Source organism: Nerophis lumbriciformis, linkage group LG07, assembly GCF_033978685.3.
Source record: "Nerophis lumbriciformis linkage group LG07, RoL_Nlum_v2.1, whole genome shotgun sequence".
Classification (NCBI taxonomy): domain Eukaryota; kingdom Metazoa; phylum Chordata; class Actinopteri; order Syngnathiformes; family Syngnathidae; genus Nerophis; species Nerophis lumbriciformis.
The window spans coordinates 14,655,408-14,674,943 of NC_084554.2; the positions used below are offsets into that span (position 1 = coordinate 14,655,408).

General features: G+C 41.3%; 1 protein-coding gene across 2 annotated transcripts in view; it reads left to right on the forward strand.

Moving 5' to 3' along the window:
* smchd1 (structural maintenance of chromosomes flexible hinge domain containing 1) overlaps positions 1 to 19,536 on the forward strand; it is a 142,102-nt gene that overhangs the window by 23,002 nt on the left and 99,564 nt on the right. For both annotated transcript variants that reach the window (XR_009815777.1, XM_061965755.2), the window contains exons 11-17: positions 14,004 to 14,124; positions 14,257 to 14,437; positions 14,847 to 15,044; positions 15,111 to 15,224; positions 16,620 to 16,726; positions 16,794 to 16,876; positions 16,950 to 17,063. Coding sequence is in view for 1 of the 2 variants with exons in the window: in XM_061965755.2 (XP_061821739.1) it covers positions 14,004 to 14,124; positions 14,257 to 14,437; positions 14,847 to 15,044; positions 15,111 to 15,224; positions 16,620 to 16,726; positions 16,794 to 16,876; positions 16,950 to 17,063 (918 nt within the window). In the remaining variant the exon portion in view is untranslated. The remainder of the gene's footprint in view (positions 1 to 14,003; positions 14,125 to 14,256; positions 14,438 to 14,846; positions 15,045 to 15,110; positions 15,225 to 16,619; positions 16,727 to 16,793; positions 16,877 to 16,949; positions 17,064 to 19,536) is intronic.

Sequence of the window (19,536 nt, forward strand, 5' to 3'; positions counted from 1 at the left end):
GGAACAGGTGGGTGCCATGATTGGGTATAAAAGTAGATTCCATGAAATGCTCAGTCATTCACAAACAAGGATGGGGTGAGGGTCACCACTTTGTCAACAAATGCGTGAGCAAATTGTTGAACAGTTTAAGAAAAACCTTTCTCAACCAGCTATTGCAAGGAATTTAGGGATTTCACCATGTACGGTCCGTAATATCATCAAAGGGTTCAGAGAATCTGGAGAAATCACTGCACGTAAGCAGCTAAGCCCGTGACCTTCGATCCCTCAGGCTGTACTGCATCAACAAGCGACATCAGTTTGTAAAGGATATCACCACATGGGCTCAGGAACACTTCAGAAACCCACTGTCAGTAACTACAGTTGGTCGCTACATCTGTAAGTGCAAGTTAAAACTCTACTATGCAAGGCGAAAACCGTTTATCAACAACACCCAGAAACGCCGTCGACTTCGCTTGGCCTGAGCTCATCTAAGATGGACTGATACAAAGTAGAAAAGTGTTCTGTGGTCTGACGAGTCCACATTTCAAATTGTTTTTGGAAACTGTGGACATCGTGTCCTCCAGACCTAAGAGGAAAAGAACCATCCGGATTGTTATAGGCGCAAAGTTGAAAAGCCAGCATCTGTGATGGTATGGGGGTGTATTAGTGCCCAAGACATGGGTAACTTACACATCTGTGAAGGCGCCATTAATGCTGAAAGGTACATACAGGTTTTGGAGTAACATATGTTGCCATCCAAGCAACGTTACCATGGACGCCCCTGCTTATTTCAGCAAGACAATGCCAAGTAAAAGAGTGCGGGTACTAGACTGGCCTGCCTGTAGTCCAGACCTGTCTCCCATTGAAAATGTGTGGCGCATTATGAAGCCTAAAATACCACAACGGAGACCCCCGGACTGTTGAATAACTTAAGCTGTACATCAAGCAAGAATGGGAAAGAATTCCACCTGAGAGGCTTAAAAAATGTGTCTCCTCAGTTCCCAAACATTTACTGAGTGTTGCTAAAAGGAAAGGCCATTTAACACAGTAGTGAACATGCCCTTTCCCAACTACTTTGGCACGTGTTGCAGCCATGAAATTCTAAGTTAATTATTATTTGCAAAAAAAAAAAAAAGTTTATGAGTTTGAACATCAAATATCTTGTCTTTGTAGTGCATTCAATTGAATATGGGTTGAAAAGGATTTGCAAATCATTGTATTCCGTTTATATTTACATCTAACACAATTTCCCAACTCATATGGAAACGGGGTTTATAGACATATTATTTATCCAGAATTTTAACGGTCCGCTTGGTCCAACCTATGTAGGAACCGATAGCTAAAAAATACCGGTACTAGGTATACATACCTATTCGGCGGAGCGTTGTCTGTTGCAATCTGCCATGTTGCTCTGTTGATGACGACAGTCGCAAACAAGAATGTTACTCTCATTATACGTCATCACAGAAGTCTCGGAAGATTATAACGGCCACATTTTATAACCGATCTCCAGTCAACCGATTCATGACTTTTTAACCAGACATCGAATGATCCATACTAGATACAGATCGATCCAGAGGCTCGCCAAACGATGTATTCATATCTCTAAAGATAAAATTTGTTATCGAGTCGTGACGATTTTTTTTTTAACGAACAGACATCATGTCCGGTTGCAGACTCGGGACCGGCTCAAACACTTGGCGGGCAAACAAGCACTCAGACTGTCTCTAGGTTATGGTGCAATTTTCCATGCCAACATACAAAGCAAGCATGTAACCTTCATTTTTCAAAATGCACTAGCTTGGATATGCCATGTACTATACATGCTACTGATGAGCATTAGTGATTTTGTATCAAAAGGCGATTTCAACGGCACCAAATTTGGCAGTCAAAACTACAGCTACTGTGGGATCTGAGCCGAGGATGTCGTTGTGGCTTGTGCAGCCCTTTGAGACACTCGTGATTTAGTGCTATATAAGTAAACATTGATTGATTGATTGATAAAATGCACTTTAAAATCAAACAGCTGGTGTGTAATAAGTACACTACTTTCAGCATTATACTTATTTTTACATTGAGGGCTCAAAGGAAGAAAGACTGGCAGATTCAACCGAATGGCAAGGACTACTTCATGACTGCAGCAACACACAGAGGACAAACTGAATGAATGCATAGTTAACAGTGAAATCTTAGTATATCCTCTCAAAAAAGGGAAACTCATCTTCAGTTTTTTTGGCCTAATTTACAGACGTGGGGCAACAAGCTGGCTGTTTCAACGCTCTACAAAACTGTGTAGTGTTTTGGCTCCGTAGCCAAAACACTACTTTCATCTAATGGAATTGCAACTGCATGCAAAGTCTACTATATAATACTTGCAAATTAGAATCAGAATTACATTTATTTTTAAATAAATACGCACCAAAGTACTGAAAATCGGTACCCTTTGGGTACAGGTATCGATTCCCAGGTACCAGAAATTGGTACAGTATCGGTTTTTATATGTGGATAGTACCCATCCTTACACTAACTGTACCTGTCTGCTCATCACTGTCTACCCCCCCACAAGAGTGTTTAATAAAGGTATAAGTGATGTTATATGTTTATTTTGTTGTTTCGTGTTACTTGGTACTGGGCGACTGGAACAAATTCATTGAATTTGCTTTATTTCTTATGAGAAGATTTGCTTTTATTTTCGTACGATTTGGTCTTGGTGGGACCTTTTGGAAAGGATTGAAAACCAAGGTACCAAGGTAGTTTGTTCCGCACAATGTTTGCGTGTTTACAATAACCAAGATGGTATATGAAAACGGGGGCATAATTATGGTGGGGGAATTAAAGTTTGATTGTATCCATTCTAGGGATGATACTCAAAACCGGTTTTCTCGGTTGTTCGATAAGAAAAGAACCGAGTCCTCGGACTCTAATCCCTTTTTGAGACCACTATAGTAAAGAAAAAGAGTTGGTTCTTTATTCGAATCCCTGGGAACGAATCCCGTCCCGACCAGAAATGCCCTTTGAGACATCACAAGAAATGACGTCACGTAGCTCAGTCATTAGGCGCAGATAGGAAAGCAGGAAAAACAATGGACCGGAAAAAGCGCTCCAAGGTGTAATAAAGTTCAAAACAAAAGGTATAATCCAATGAATAACTTTACTGAGAGATTTGAGCAGGGTACAAACACATGACGAACACTTTTACGACCAACCGGAAACATAGCAACGCACCTCCTTTATGGCAGCTGTCGTAACGTTCTTAAAGCAACCGCAGCACATACATATATATACAACATATCTCCCTTTTTTAACTTTTGTTTTTCTTTCCTTGTAAACAAAACAAAATCACGCTGTATATGTGTTGTCTGTCTAATTATAAATAATGCAGACGAGGCGTGTTGGCTGAGTTCTTGACGTTTCCTTTCACAGCGTGCTCATAACCTCATTCTTAGCTGCCGGGTGGCGACATGCAACAACACTTTTCGGGGCGACCGCGCATGCTCGTCACTCCCGTTGCATGCTGGGTAGTGTAGTTGTTATATTCCCTAGCTCATGACATCACATCTTTCCCCCTATAAAGAAATAATGTTAACTCAATAAAGTGTATTTCTTTTTTTAGCTTTAACTTTTCATTTTTTAGCATTGTAACCACATTTGCAAACAACTTTTCTCTTCATAGAATTTTCTTTCAATAAAGAAATAAAGTGCAAAAATGTCAAAGCATCATAACAAACAGTTATGTCAAATAGCAGCAGAAGTGCACTTTTTGGAGAGCTGTGTTATTTTAAGTTTTGTGCCCAAGGGACTGATTTTATTTAACACTATATTATTATTTATACACCTATAGTGATCACAGAGACAGGTTGTTGTTGTGTTACTGTATATATTTGTTTTTCTGAAAAATTCCACTTAATATACTTTGGGTAACAACAGTCAATATTTATTTATTTATTTTTATTTTTTTTAGGGGGGTAACAGTCAATATTTATTTATTTATTAGATTTTATTTTCTTCTTATATAATAAAAGTGAGCTTTTGTTAAACCAAATATTGTGTGTTTTTTTCCATATGCAACAACCTATATGGACTCGATAAGAGAATCGATAAGGAATCGGTTCGATAAGAGGATTCGATAATAGGCTCAAACTTGATAATTTCTTATCAAACATCATCTGTAATCCATTCTTTGGACAATTCAGTGAGAATGTCAGATTTCTGAACTGAATCGTAGTTTGGATCACATCATGGACGATTAGAACAGACACGCCATTAAAATGTCTGCTCACTTGGAAAACTGCAATCCTAATATATGATTTGACTCCGTCGCGTGGCCTTGATGCTGCTCATAACAAAAGAAGGCTGTTCTGAAAACATCCCCCGAGGATTTGACCTCCCTCCCTCCTTCAACAACACCTGGGAACTTTGCTCGGAATGCCTGCAGAGCAGCTCTAGGCCTATAGACACAACAATACTACACCTTGGACAAGGGCTGGGCAAACTACGGACTGCATGCGGCCCGTTGGTCTTTTTGATCCGGCCCGCTAAAAAAATAAAACAGAATTGAGCAAATTGTGTAATAATTAGCCCCACATTAATTGTCCTGTAATTTCACAGAGGGGCGGAATAGGACTGCAGTATGCTTGATTGATTGCACAGCCCAGGTACACTTTTTCTACTGCTGCTGCTCTGACAGCAGAACCCATCCATCCATCCATCTTCTTCCGCTTATTCGAGGTCGGGTCGCGGGGGCAGCAGCCTAAGCAGAGAAGCCCAGACTTCCCTCTCCCCAGCCACTTCGTCCAGGTCCTCCCGGGGGATCCCGAGGCGTTCCCAGGCCAGCCGGGAGACATAGTCTTCCCAACGTGTCCTGGGTCTTCCCCGTGGCCTCCTACCGGTCGGACGTGCCCTAAACACCTCCTTAGGGAGGCGTTCGGGTGGCATCCTGACCAGATGCCCAACCACCTCATCTGGCTCCTCTCGATGTGGAGGAGCAGCGGTTTTACTTTGAGTTCCTCCCGGATGGCAGAGCTTCTCACCCTATCTCTAAGGGAAAGCCCCGCCACCCGGCGGAGGAAACTAATTTTGGCCGCTTGTACCCGTGATCTTGTCCTTTCGGTCATGACCCAAAGCTCATGACCATAGGTGAGGATGGGAACGTAGATCGACCGGTAAATTGAGAGCTTTGCCTTCCGGCTCAGCTCCTTCTTCACCACAACGGATCGATACAGCGTCCACATTACTGAAGACGCCGCACCGATCCGCCTGTTGATCTCACGATCCACTCTTCCCTCACTCGTGAACGAGACTCCGAGGTACTTGAACTCCTCCACTTGGGGCAAGATCTCCTCCCAAACCCGGAGATGGCACTCCACCCTTTTCCGGGCGACAGCAGAACCAATTTGCAACAATGAGAAATGTTGACAGCAAATGCGGGGTGTTTAATAAGGAATGGACAACTAAATACTTTTTCACTGAAGTCCGGTCAAAGGCTGTATGTCTCATTTGCCAGGAAACCGTCGCAGTTTTGAAGGAATACAACGCAAGTCGTCATTTCAATCAATCAATCAATCAATCAATCAATGTTTATTTATAGGGCTGCACAAGCCACTACGACATCCGCGGTACAGAGCCCACATAAGGGCAAGGGAAAAACTCACAACCCCAATGGGACGTGGATGTGAATGACTATGAGAAACCTTGGACAGGACCGCATATGCGGGTGTTAAGTTAGCATGCTCCACCAAGCACGTTAATTATGCAAACAACCAGTCAATGCAAGAACGGACCGCTAGTGCTCAGAAGTTGGAAGCTACTCTGCGGGCTCAGCAAAACATCTGGATGGTAGTCCGATGGACTACCATTAAGAATCAAGCACAAACCATAACCACCCTGAACGGACTGCCCCATTGTCCCTCATAACTGCCTTCTCTTCGGTGCAATAACCCATCCCACCAACCACCCTGTTTTTTTTCATGTAGATATTCATGTATATATTCATTTCACCCACTGTATAGAGTGTACAGGGTCACATTTGTGGGCCACACCTTTCTTTGCACTTCTCTATTTTTTATATTTTTATATATTTACACATTGTTTTCTTGCGTGCACACATCGCACTGTATGGAATGGCCACAATCTCGTTACCCTGCGTAATGACAATAAAGCTGATTCTGATTCTGATTCAAAGGCAAGTTATCTACTGGCATTCAAATTAGCCAAGACGAGTAAGTCTTTTTCCGAAGGAGAGTTTCTAAAATAGTGCATGGTGGCGAGATCAGGTGTTTTGTGCCCTGAGAGCAGGAACAAATTTGAAAAAAATATCTTATCATGCAGGACAGTGACTCGCCCTGTGGTGCCAATTGACGAATACTTAGGTATAGCAAGCTCAACGACAAAACAGATTCATTTACATTATATTTCTTGGCACTAGTGTTGTCCCGATACCAATATTTTGGTACCGGTACCAAAATTATTTCGATACTTTCCGGTACTTTTTGATACTTTTCTAAATAAAGGGGACCACAAAAAATGGCATTATTGGCTTTATTTTAACAAAAAATCTTAGGGTACATTAAGCATATGTTTCTTAATGCAAGTTTGTCCTTAAAGGGGAACATTATCACCAGACCTATGTAAGTGTCAATATATACCTTGATGTTGCAGAAAAAAGACCATATATTTTTTTAACCGATTTCCGAACTCTAAATGGGTGAATTTTGGCGAATTAAACGCCTTTCTAATATTCGCTTTTGGAGCGATGACGTCACAATCTGCCGCCAGACCCCCATTGAATCTGCCGGAGTGTGTGAGCAATTCAGGGACAAAGGACCTCGGTAGCACGGCAAGAAATGGCGGCAGTTTGTTCCCGCAGACGAGCGAGCTAAACCCCCCTGGATGTCTTGGCTCACACCGTCCCGAAGATGATCAAGAGAAGAATAACAACCCTAGTTTCCCTGGCCTGCTGACATGAGGGTATGTCTGCAGAATATATTAATTAATGAAAATTGGGCTGTCTGCACTCTCAAAGTGCATGTTGTTGCCAAATGTATTTCATATGCTGTAAACCTAGTTCATAGTTGTTAGTTTCCTTTAATGCCAAACAAACACATACCAATCGTTGGTTAGAAGGCGATCGCCGAATTCGTCCTCGCTTTCTCCCGTGTGGCTGGCTGTCGTGTCGTTTTCGTCGGTTTCGCTTGCATACGGTTTAAACCGATATGGCTCAATAGCTTCAGTTTCTTCTTCAATTTAGTTTTCGCTACCTGCCTCCACACTACAACCATCCGTTTCAATACATTCGTAATCTGTTGAATCGCTTAAGCCGCTGAAATCCGAGTCTGAATCCGAGCTAATGTCGCTATAACTTGCTGTTCTTTCCGCCATGTTTGTTTGTGTTGGCTTCACTATGTGACGTCACAGGAAAATGGACGGGTGTATAAAACGATGGTTAAAATCAGGCACTTTGAAGCTTTTTTTAGGGATATTGCGTGATGGGTAAAATTTTGAAAAAAACTTCGAAAAATAAAATAAACCACTGGGAACTGATTTTTAATGGTTTTAACCCTTCTGAAATTTTGATAATGTTCCCCTTTAAGTAAAATAGTGAACATACAAGACAACTTGTCTTTTAGTAGTAAGTCAGCAAACAAAGGCTCCTAATTTAGTCTGCTGACGTATACAGTAATATATTGTGTCATTTATCATTCTATTATTTTGTCAAAATAAATAAGGACAAGTGGTAGAAAATGAATTATTAATCTACTTGTTCATTTACTGTTAATACCTGCTTACTTTCTCTTTTAACATGTTCTATCTATACTTCTGTTAAAATGTCATAAAATCATTTAAAACCATTTATTCTTCAGTTGTTTGGAGGCTTTACATTAGTTTTGGATGATACCACAAATGTGGGTATCAATCCGATACCAAGTAGTTACAGAATCATACATTGGTCATATTCAAAGTCCTCATGTGTCCAGGGACATATTTCCTGGGTTTATAAAAATAATATATATCTAAAAAAACAAACAAAGAAGATGTTGTGATGCCAAAAAATATAGACGTACTCATAGTAGTATCGACTTGATACGCGCCTGTACTTGGTATCATTACAGTGGATGTTAGGTGTAGATCCACCAATGGCCTTTGTTTACATTTTGACGCCAGTGAGCTACAGTGTGTGGTGAAGCATGTTTAGCTATTCCTCGTCCTGCAGGGATGATACTTGTAAGAAACGTATTTTATTTATCGCCATGGAGGCGAGGATTAGTGATTTAGAAGTAGCTAAAACACTGCCGACTGGGGCTGGACTTTAGCCACTAACTAGCTAGTCATGTCTTAAAGCACCTCTTCCTGAGGGCGTTTCAGTGTTAGAACTTAAGCTTTATCGTTAGTTTTTAAGCCAAAATGCGTCCGTTCTCCCTTTTCTGCCTACACACTGTGTCTGCTTGTAAGTACTCTGTGATTGTGCGCTGCCGAACATGCTCGTCTGCTCGTAAACCAGCAATAACACGACGTGACGACGACGGGGGCGCGGGGGGGTGGCGAACCGGTACTTTTCAGAGGCGGTATAGTACCGAAAATATACTAAAACCGGTATACCGTACAACCCGGCTTGGCACTGGATGAAAGTCGTGACATTCAGGACACAGCTCAGCTTTTGATTTTCATCAGAGGGATTCATGACAATTTTGAGATAAGAGGAGTTTTTGGCCATGGAATCCCTAAAAGGAAAAAATGACAGGAGAGGACTTATTTAACAGCGTAGCGGGAGTCGTCATGATATATATGATATATTGCACCGGTCGCCCAGGGGGGCGGCAACCGGTGCAATGGACGTCGAGTGGATCTAGTTAATATCAACCAATCAATCAATGTTTATTTATATAACCCTAAATCACGAGTGTCTCAAAGGGCTGCACAAGCTACAACGACATCCTCAGTTCAAATCCCACATCAGGGCAAGGAAAAACTCAACCCAATGGGACAATGAGAAACCTTGGAGAGGACCGCAGATGTGGTCCTCTCCAAGGGAGGGGGGGGGGGGCAATATCCGTCATGTATACAGTTTTATCTGTCTTAATAGAATCCAGTTGTAGCTGGGATGCGTTGTCTTTAATCTCCTTTCTAATGAGTTCAATTTTCTTATTAAAGAAATTCATAAAGTCATCTGCCGAGTGGGTGGAGCTACTGGGAGGAGTCCCTTGTTGGGTTAGCGATGCTACTGTACTGAACAAATATTGAGGATCGTTTTTGTTGAGGCGGATGAGATTTGAGTAGTATTTAGCTTTAGCTAAGGTAAGCATGCGTTTATAAATTATTAAACTATCACTCCATGCTTGCTGGAAAACCTCAAGTTTAGTCACGCGCCATTTGCGTTCCAGCTTTCTACATGATAATTTAAGAGCTCTAGTTTCTTCTGTAAGCCATGGGGTAAGCCTTTTAGGGGCCCTTTTTAGCTTTAGCGGTGCTATACTATCAATGGTTTCGCGCAGGGCGTCGTTAAAGTTGTTAGTGAGGTTATCAATAGAGCCCACATAATTTGGGAATGGTGCCATTACCGAAAGCAGTAGGCCAGCAAGAGTCATCGTTGTGGCAGCATTAATGTTGCGGCTGCTAAAGCAGTTATTATTATTATTATTATTATTAGCTTGTTGACAATGAGTCAGATCTTCGAATTTTATAAGGTAATGATCGGACATTACTTTAGTATACGGGAGGTGATGACCCCCCTGACAAGCACTAGATCTATCGTATTACCGTTGTGAGGCGTGGGTTCATTTATTATTTGTGTAAGACCACAGCTATCAATTATAGTCAGGAGCGCCACACACAGAGTGTCCGATGGGGTATTCATATGGATATTAAAGTCTCCCATTATGATTATATTGTCGGCGTGCGTCACTGGATCAGCAACGAACTCTGAGAATTCACTGATAAAGTCCGAATAGGGCCCTGGGGGGCGGTAGATAACAGCCAGGTAGAGAGGCAACGGTGCGACAGACCTCATAGTAAGCACCTCAAACGATTTATATTTATTACTTAGGTTAGGGGTAAGGTTAAGGTTTTCATTGTATATTAGTGCGACCCCCCCACCCCTTTTAAGGGGACGGGCAATATGCGCATTCGTATAGTTAGGAGGAGATGCCTCATTCAGCGCAAATAAATCGTCTGGTTTGAGCCAGGTTTTGCTGAGACCAATGATGTTAAGATTGTTGTCTCTAATGACCTCATTAACTAATAACGTTTTGGGAGACAATGATCGTATGTTAAAAAAGCCCATATTATAGGTAGTGGGCTGTTTTGAGGAGTTATTGTTAAAGTTATCCATGTAGTTAATAATTACCACAAATGGGTCGCCAAATCTCACAGAAAAAAACATCGGGTTACTAAAAATAATCCAGGAGAGGGTGAAAGACGACAACTCCCAACACAAGGTACTTTTTTACACTGCAAAGTCCACCAGGAGGCCTTGTGCAAAGCTGTATTGCAGCTTGACCACGTAGTGAAGCCAGTTATGAAGCTCGTTAACTTTATTCGTGCGAGGACACTTCACCGTCGTCAGTTTATTTTGTTTCTTGAAGAGACTGCTTTACCATTCAAATGTCCGCTGGTTAAGTTTGGGTAAAGTATGTCAACGTGTGTGGGAGCTAAAACAGGAGATCATCTAATTTTTGGAGCAACTTCAAAAAGGTGACACTTTCCCTGAGCTGAATGACACCGATTGGCTTTGTGATTTAGCGTTTGCTGTGGACATACTGGCACACATGAATGTGCTGAATGTGAAGCTACAAGGCAAAGGTCAGTTTGTACATGAAATGGACACAAATGTCGGAGCTTTCAAAACCAAGCTGACTTTATTTTCAAAACAAATGTCAAACAAGTCATTCACTCACATCATTTATTTTCATGTACATGATTTTATTCAGCAAAAAGGCTGTAAAATTCCATTCAGTTTTTTGGGGTGGTCTGTCATATTAATTGTTGTACTTTTTATCAGTCATATTGTGTTTGTATTGTCTGTACTGTGTTTGTACGCTTTTCTACTGCATTTTAGGGATTTCTTCCACTAAAGCTAAACAACCTACACATGCTTAAAGTGTTCCTTAAAAAAGGGAATCAGGCGCACATACAGCAGAATGTGACACTTTTTACAGCTAAAATATTGTGTCATGTTAAAAGTCAGAAATAAAAAGAATAAACCGGAAATATATATATTCATCAGTGATTCACTGTTACATGGATATATCCTGCAGTTATCATGCCATATATACAGTATAAAAAGTGAACCAACAGGCCCTCCAGCGAGTGGTTGAAGCGGCGGGGAAAATTACAAGGACGATACTCCCAGAGATGAGTGCCATGTACACAACTCGTTGCCGAAAGCGAGTACATAACATTCTGAAAGACAGATACCACCCAGCACATGGCCTCTTCAACCTGCTACCCTCTGGAAGGAGGTATAGATCGATTCGCGCCAGGACCACCAGAATGTCTCACAGTCTGTATCCCCAGGCTGTGAGACTGCTAAATGAACAGAATGCCCCTTTGCTGCCCCGGACCATCTTATTACCTCACTCTTCACCACCTCAATAATTGTGCTCTGGACATTGCATTGCTGCAACATCAACGTAACACCCATCAGACATCTGACTGTTCCCACCCCCACACCCCTCTTATCGCGATCTTCCTGACAATGCTAAAATGTAAACTATTGTCAACCTGCACATCAATGCAGTTTCTATGCCGCTGGACAAAGATCAAACAAAATCTCGTTGTTCATGTATGACTTAGTGTTATTATGACAATGACAATAAAGGAATTGATTGATTGATTGATTGATAATTGGTATGTGTGTATGTATGTATGTACAGTACAGGCCAAACGTTTGGACACACCTTCTCATTCAATGCGTTTTCTTTATATTCATGACTATTTACATTGTAGATTGTCACTGAAGGCATCAAAACTATGAATGAACACATGTGGAGTTATGTACTTAAAGGGGAACATTATCAACAGACCTATGTAAGCGTCAATATATACCTTGATGTTGCAGAAAAAAGACCATATATTTTTTTAACCGATTTCCGAACTCTAAATGGGTGAATTTTGGCGAATTAAACGCCTTTCTATTATTCGCTCTCGGAGCGATGACGTCACAACGTGACGTCACATCGGGAAGCAATCCGCCATTTTCTCACTTTCGTCGGTGTGTTGTCGGAGGGTGTAACAACACGAACAGGGACGGATTCAAGTTGCACCAGTGGCCCAAAGATGCGAAAGTGGCAAGAAATTGGACGAAATTTGTTCAAAATTCGAGGCTGTGGGGAAAGCCGACGAAATGGTCAGTCGTTTGTTCCGCACACTTTATCGACGAAAGCTATGCTACGACAGAGATGACAAGAATGTGTGGATATCCTGCGACACTCAAAGCAGATGCATTTCCAACGATAAAGTCAAAGAAATCTGCCGCCAGACCCCCATTGAATCTGCCGGAGTGTGTGAGCTATTCAGGGACAAAGGCCCTCGGTAGCACGGCAAGCAATGGCGGCAGTTTGTTCCCGCAGACGAGCGAGCTAAACCCCCTGGATGTCTTGGCTCACACCGTCCCTTATGCCACCGAAGATGATCAAGAGAAGAATATCGACCCTAGCTTCCCTGGCCTGCTGACATCAACTCCAAAACTGGACAGATCAGCTTTCAGGAAAAGAGAGCGGATGAGGGTATATGTCTACAGAATATATTAATTGATGAAAACTTTATTCATTACTTGCGATTTTACGTAAATTATTATACATAAACTGTGTTTACCAATAATTTAGCATAAAAACATTTATTTTTTTCAATCATTTGAGTAGTCTTGTGTAATGCAGTATTTTGTGTCTATTTAGGTATGGTTAACCTGAGTGCTGAAATCGTGGAAAAATATATGTTCTTAGCGCGCCTGAAATGGGCTGTCTGCACTCTCAAAGTGCATGTTGTTGCCAAATGTTTTTCATATGCTGTAAACCTAGTTCATAGTTGTTAGTTTCCTTCAATGCCAAACAAACACATACCAATCGTTGTTTAGAAGGCGATCGCTGAATTCGTCCTCGCTTTCTCCCGTGTCGCTGGCTGTCGTGTCGTTTTCTCTTGCATACGGTTCAACCGGTTTGGCTCAATAGCTTCAGTTTCTTCTTCAATTTCGTTTTCGCTACCTGCCTCCACACTACAACCATCCGTTTCAATACATGCGTAATCTGTTGAATCGCTTAAGCCGCTGAAATCCGAGTCTGAATCCGAGCTAATGTCGCTATAGCTTGCTGTTCTATGCGCCATGTTTGTTTGTATTGGCATCACTATGTGACGTCACAGGAAAATGGACGGGTGTATATAACAATGGTTAAAATCAGGCTCTTTGAAGCTTTTTTTAGGGATATTGCGTGATGGGTAAAATTTTGAAAAAAACTTTGAAAAATAAAATAAGCCACTGGGAACTGATTTTTAATGGTTTTAACCCTTCTGAAATTGTGATAATGTTCCCCTTTAAGAAAACAAGGGGAAATAACTGAAAACATGTTTTATATTATAGTTTTTCAAAATAGCCACCCTTTGCTCTGATTACTGCTTTGCACACTCTTGGCATTCTCATCGAGAGAATGCCAAGAGATTGAAATAAAGAAAACGCATTGAATGAGGAGAAGGTGTGTCCAAATGTTTGGCCTGTACTGTATATATATATATATATATATATATATATATATATATATATATATATTATACACACACACACACACACACACCGGCCCCCAGATATAGTTTGGGTAGATCCAAGTGTGTTTCTACTGCATTCCCTTGACAGATATTCAATCTACTTTATATCAGAGGTGTATCCAGATCTGAGGCTTAATTCAAATATATTTGTTTCCATGTAATTTTGTATAATTGGTGTCAATGACTTGAAGCATGTGTTGTGTTGCCCTCAATTGCAACTGTTCACTTTCCCAAGACTACAAGCTTTCACGTGTTGCTTCTTTGCTAACCCTCAGCACCTGTTGACGAGGAAGATGACAATATAGAGCCTGGATTCCTGACTCAAGCGAGAGGGAAGAGACCCATATTTGAATGTTTCTGGAATGGAAGGCTCATACCATACACCACAATATCAGAGTATGTCTTTTAATTCAGCACTACATCTACTACTATTTCGACTACAATTACAGTTTTATCCCAGTGACAATACTATGAAAGCCTCTTTAAAAAATAAACTTCTGACATGTTTTTGTGTTAATGATGCTATAGGTTTGACTGGTGTGCTCTGCCCAAAGGCTCAAAGGTGCCAGCAGAGTGCTACAGTCGGTTTTCAGGCGTGCTCTTTGCCAATGACAAATTCCAGGTGACCACGAACAAGCTCACTTTCATAGACCTGGAGGTGAAACTAAAGAGCAAGGACATCATCTTCACCTGCGATGTGAATGGACAGGTGCTTATACACTATATTGGCGCTAAGGTTGGCCGTTTGTTACGTAACAATAATTGCTGGAAAAATACAAGTATCTGGTTACTTTCTAAATATATGGTGTAGATTAAATGTTGGCATTATACAGCATGATGAAGATTAAAGGTTGAAAAGGATTTGCAAATCATTGTATTCTGTTTTTATTTACGATTTACACAACGTGCCAACTTCACTGGTTTTGGGATTTGTAGATAGATATTCAAATACAATTAAAATAAATGGCTGAATAATCATACACTAGGTTTTGCATTTTCAATTACACACAAACTGGTGGCAAAGGTGAAGCTTAAGAGTCAGCATCATGTCTGTCACTCAAACGCCAGCTTTAGAGACAGACGCTTCCCCTGACAACAAGCCTCTGTGACTTCTTCAGACACGAAGGAGAAACATCCAGAAAGAATTCACGCAGTGGCTCCTCCACTGCCACGAGAAGTATGACAAGCAAGTCAAGTTCCTGACCTACATGAGCACCATCACACGGACGGATGTGGCCGTCAAGAAGCATCAGCATCCCTGGGCCACGTTCTCTGCCATCCAATGGGACAACAAAACCTTCACTAAGGGCCAGCAGGTGAGAACTTGACACACACATTTAAATGAGTATTCATTCTACTATACTTTTCTAATGTTCACACAGATAAAGACGCAAAAAACGATGCCAATTATGCACGGTACTATTGTTCAGTTTTTGCTGTATGGAACTTACAACAGTGACGTCTTTGCCACAGGAGGACACGTAGAAATCGAATGGGTGAGTAGTCTGCGCGCTCAAACTGAAATGATGTAATGACAGAAAGTGAAACCTATTTTCTGTGTAGTTTTTTATTCATCACATGTACTTTAAAGGCCTACTGAAATGCGATGTTCTTATTTAAACGGGGATAGCAGGTCCATTCAATGTGTCATACTTGATCATTTCGCAATATTGCCATATTTTTGCTGAAAGGATTTAGTAGAGAACATCGACGATAAAGTTTGCAACTTTTGGTCGCTGATAAAAAAGCCTTGCCTGTACCGGAAGTAGCAGACGAGTAGCGTGACGTCACAGGTTGTGGAGCTCCTCACATCTGCATATTGTTTACAATCATGGCCTCCAGCAGCGAGAGCGATTCGGAACGAGAAAGCGACGATTTCCCCATTAATTTGAGCGAGGATGAAAGATTTGTGGATGAGGAAAGTGAGAGTGAAGGACTAGAGGGCAGTGGGAGCGATTCAGATAGGGAAGATGCTGTGAGAGGCGGGTGGGACCTGATATTCAGCTGGGAATGACTAAAACAGTAAATAAACACAAGACATATATATACTCTATTAGCCACAACACAACCAGGCTTATATTTAATATGCCACAAATGAATCCCGCATAACAAACACCTCCCCCCTCCCGTCTATATAACCCGCCAATACAACTCAAACACCTGCACAACACACTCAATCCCACAGCCCAAAGTACCGTTTACCTTCCCAAAGTTCATACAGCACATATATTTCCCCAAAGTCCTCAAAGTTACGTACGTGACATGTACATAGCGGCACGCACGTACGGGCAAGCGATCAAATGTTTGGAAGCCGCAGCTGCATGCGTACTCACGGTACCGTGTCTGCGTATCCAACTCAAAGTCCTCCTGGTAAGAGTCTCTGTTGTCCCAGTTCTCCACAGGCCAATGGTAAAGCTTGACTGTCATCTTTCGGGAATGTAAACAATGAAACACCGGCTGTGTTTGTGTTGCTGCAATACACCGCTTCCCACCTACAGCTTTCTTCTTTGCTGTCTCCATTGTTCATTGAACAAATTGCAAAAGATTCACCAACACAGATGTCCATAATACTGTGGAATTTTGCGATGAAAACAGACGACTTAATAGCTGGCCACCATGCTGTCCCAAAATGTCCTCTACAATCCGTGACGTCATCATACCGAGACGTTTTCAGCAGGATATTTCACGTGAAATTTAAAATTGCACTTTAGTAAGCTAACCCGGCCGTATTGGCATGTGTTACAATGTTAAGATTTCATCATTGATATATAGACTATCAGACTGCGTGGTCGGTAGTTGTGGGTTTCAGTAGGCCATTAAAGTCTATGCATTTATTCATAACTGAGTCAACCTTTTCAAATGACTCCTCGATAAGCGTCTATGACTTCCAGGAACCCAGAGCGCTGTACGACGAGACCAAGATAGTACCCATATCCAAGATTGACAAGACCGCCACTAAAGAGGCTATTCAGATGAGCATCAGCAAGGACCTCGCCAAGTCCGTAATTGACCTTTTATCCAAAACACTCAACACTTAATGATCGGTTACGTCTAATCTTTTCCAGGGTTCCAGATAAGCTGAAAGTGAAATGGTCTCAAGGCGATCCCTGGTCACAAAATGGTGTAATTCCAGCTGGGACTCTGTTAGGTACGGTGCATGACTCCAAATGTGTGCTTTTTATAATGTTCTGAAAAACTCCAAACATGCTTTTGATTTTCAGGGCCCTTAAACGTTGAAATTCTTAACCAGAAGGAAGAATCTATTTCCAGGATGCCGTCAATGCGACAGAGATCAAAGAAAAAACTGAGTGTTATGCAGAGCGTGATATTTCATGGTAAGAGGTCCTGTGCTGAAAAAGGTGTGGTGAAAATACATCGGTACCTTTTGTGCACCACATTTTCCATAATAATTCGTTTTTTAACACTTTTTTTCCCCAAAATTTTGCCATGGTTTCACACAAAACCTGGAAAATGATTAACCAATTGTCCACTCAACATATGGAATTATATATAAAAAATGTCCTGGGAATGATTAAAATTATTGTGGAAAATATTTTTTTTACTCACCTATCTTCTAAGTCAGTGTTTTTCAACACTGTGCCGCGCTAGTGTGCCGTGAGATACAGTCTGGTGTGCCGTGGGAGATAATCTAATTTCACCTATTTGGGTTAAAAATATTTTTTGCAAACCAGTAATTATAGTCTGCAAATGATGTGTTGTTGTTGAATGTCGGTGCTGTCTAGAGCTCGACAGACTAACCGTGTAATACTCTTCCATAAACCAAAAATAAACAAAAGGTGAGTGCCCCTAAGAAAAGGCATTAAAGCTTAGGGAAGGCTATGCAGAACGAAACTAAAACTGAACTGGCTACAAAGTAAACAACAGAATGCTGGACGACAGCAAAGACTTACTGTGGAGCAAAGGTTGGGTGGCCGTGCCAGTAACTTGAGGGTTCCAGGTTCGATCCCCGCTTCTGCCAACTTAGTCACTGCCGTTGTGTCCTTGGGCAAGACACTTTACCCACCTGCTCCCAGTATTACCCACTCTGGTTTAAAAAAAATGTAACTTAGATATTGGGTTTCACAATGTAAAGCGCTTTGAGTCACTAGAGAAAAGCGCTATATAAATAAAATTTACTTCACTATATAAATATAATTCACTCCGCAATGTACATCCGAACATGACATGACAATCGACAATGTGCCCACAAAGAAAGATAAAAACAACTGAACATGTCTTTAATGCTAAAACAAAGTACAAATCCTGTTTCCATATGAGTTGGGAAATTGTGTTAGATGTAAATATAAAAGGAATACAATGATTTGCAAATCATTTTCAACCCATATTCAGTTGAATGCACTACAAAGACAACATATTTGATGTTCAAACTCATAAACTATAAATAATAAAATAAATAAATAAATAATAATTAACTTAGAATTTCATGGCTGCAACACGTGCCAAAGTAGTTGGGAAAGGGCATGTTTCCTTTTAACAACACTCAGTAAACGTTTGGGAACTGAGGAGACACATTTTTTAAGCTTCTCAGGTGGAATTCTTTCCCATTCTTGCTTGATGTACAGCTTAAGTTGTTCAACAGTCCGGGGGTCTCCGTTGTGGTATTTTAGGCTTCATAATAAGCCACACATTTTCAATGGGAGACAGGTCTGGACTACAGGCAGGCCAGTCTAGTACCCGCACTCTTTTACTATGAAGCCACGTTGATGTAACACGTGGCTTGACATTGTCTTGCTGAAATAAACAGGGGCGTCCATGGTAACGTTGCTTGGATGGCAACATATGTTGCTCCAAAACCTGTATGTACCTTTCAGCATTAATGGCGCCTTCACAGATGTGTAAGTTACCCATGTCTTGGGCACTAATACACCCCCATACCATCACAGATGCTGGCTTTTCAACTTTGCGACTCTAACAGTCCGGATGGTTCTTTTCCTCTTTGGTACGGAGGACACGACGTCCACAGTTTCCAAAAACAATTTGAAATGTGGACTCGTCAGACCACAGAACACTTTTCCACTTTGTATCAGTCCATCTTAGATGAGCTCAGGCCCAGCGAAGCCGACGGCGTTTTTGGGTGTTGTTGATAAACAGTTTTTGCCTTGCATAGGAGAGTTTTAACTTGCACTTACAGATGTAGCGACCAACTGTAGTTACTGACAGTGGGTTTCTGAAGTGTTCCTGAGCCCATGTGGTGATATCCTTTACACACTGATATCGCTTGTTGATGCAGTACAGCCTGAGGGATCGAAGGTCACGGGCTTAGCTGCTTACGTGCAGTGATTTCTCCAGATTCTCTGAACCCTTTGATGATATTACGGACCGTAGATGGTGAAATCCCTAAATTCCTTGCAATAGCTGGTTGAGAAAGGTTTTTCTTAAACTGTTCAACAATTTGGTCACACATTTGTTGACAAAGTGGTGACCCTCGCTCCATCCTTGTTTGTGAATGACTGAGCATTTCATGGAATCTACTTTTATACCCAATCATGGCACCCACCTGTTCCCAATTTGCCTGTTCACCTGTGGGATGTTCCAAATAAGTGTTTGATGAGCATTCCTCAACTTTATCAGTATTTATTGCGACCTTTCCCAACTTCTTTGTCACGTGTTGCTGGCAGCAAATTCTAAAGTTAATGATTATTTGCACAAAAAAAAAAAGTTTTATCAGTTTGAACATCAAATATGTTGTCTTTGTAGCATATCCAACTGAATATGGGTTGAAAATGATTTGCTAATCATTGTATTCTGTTTATATTTACATCCAACACAATTTCCCAACACATATGG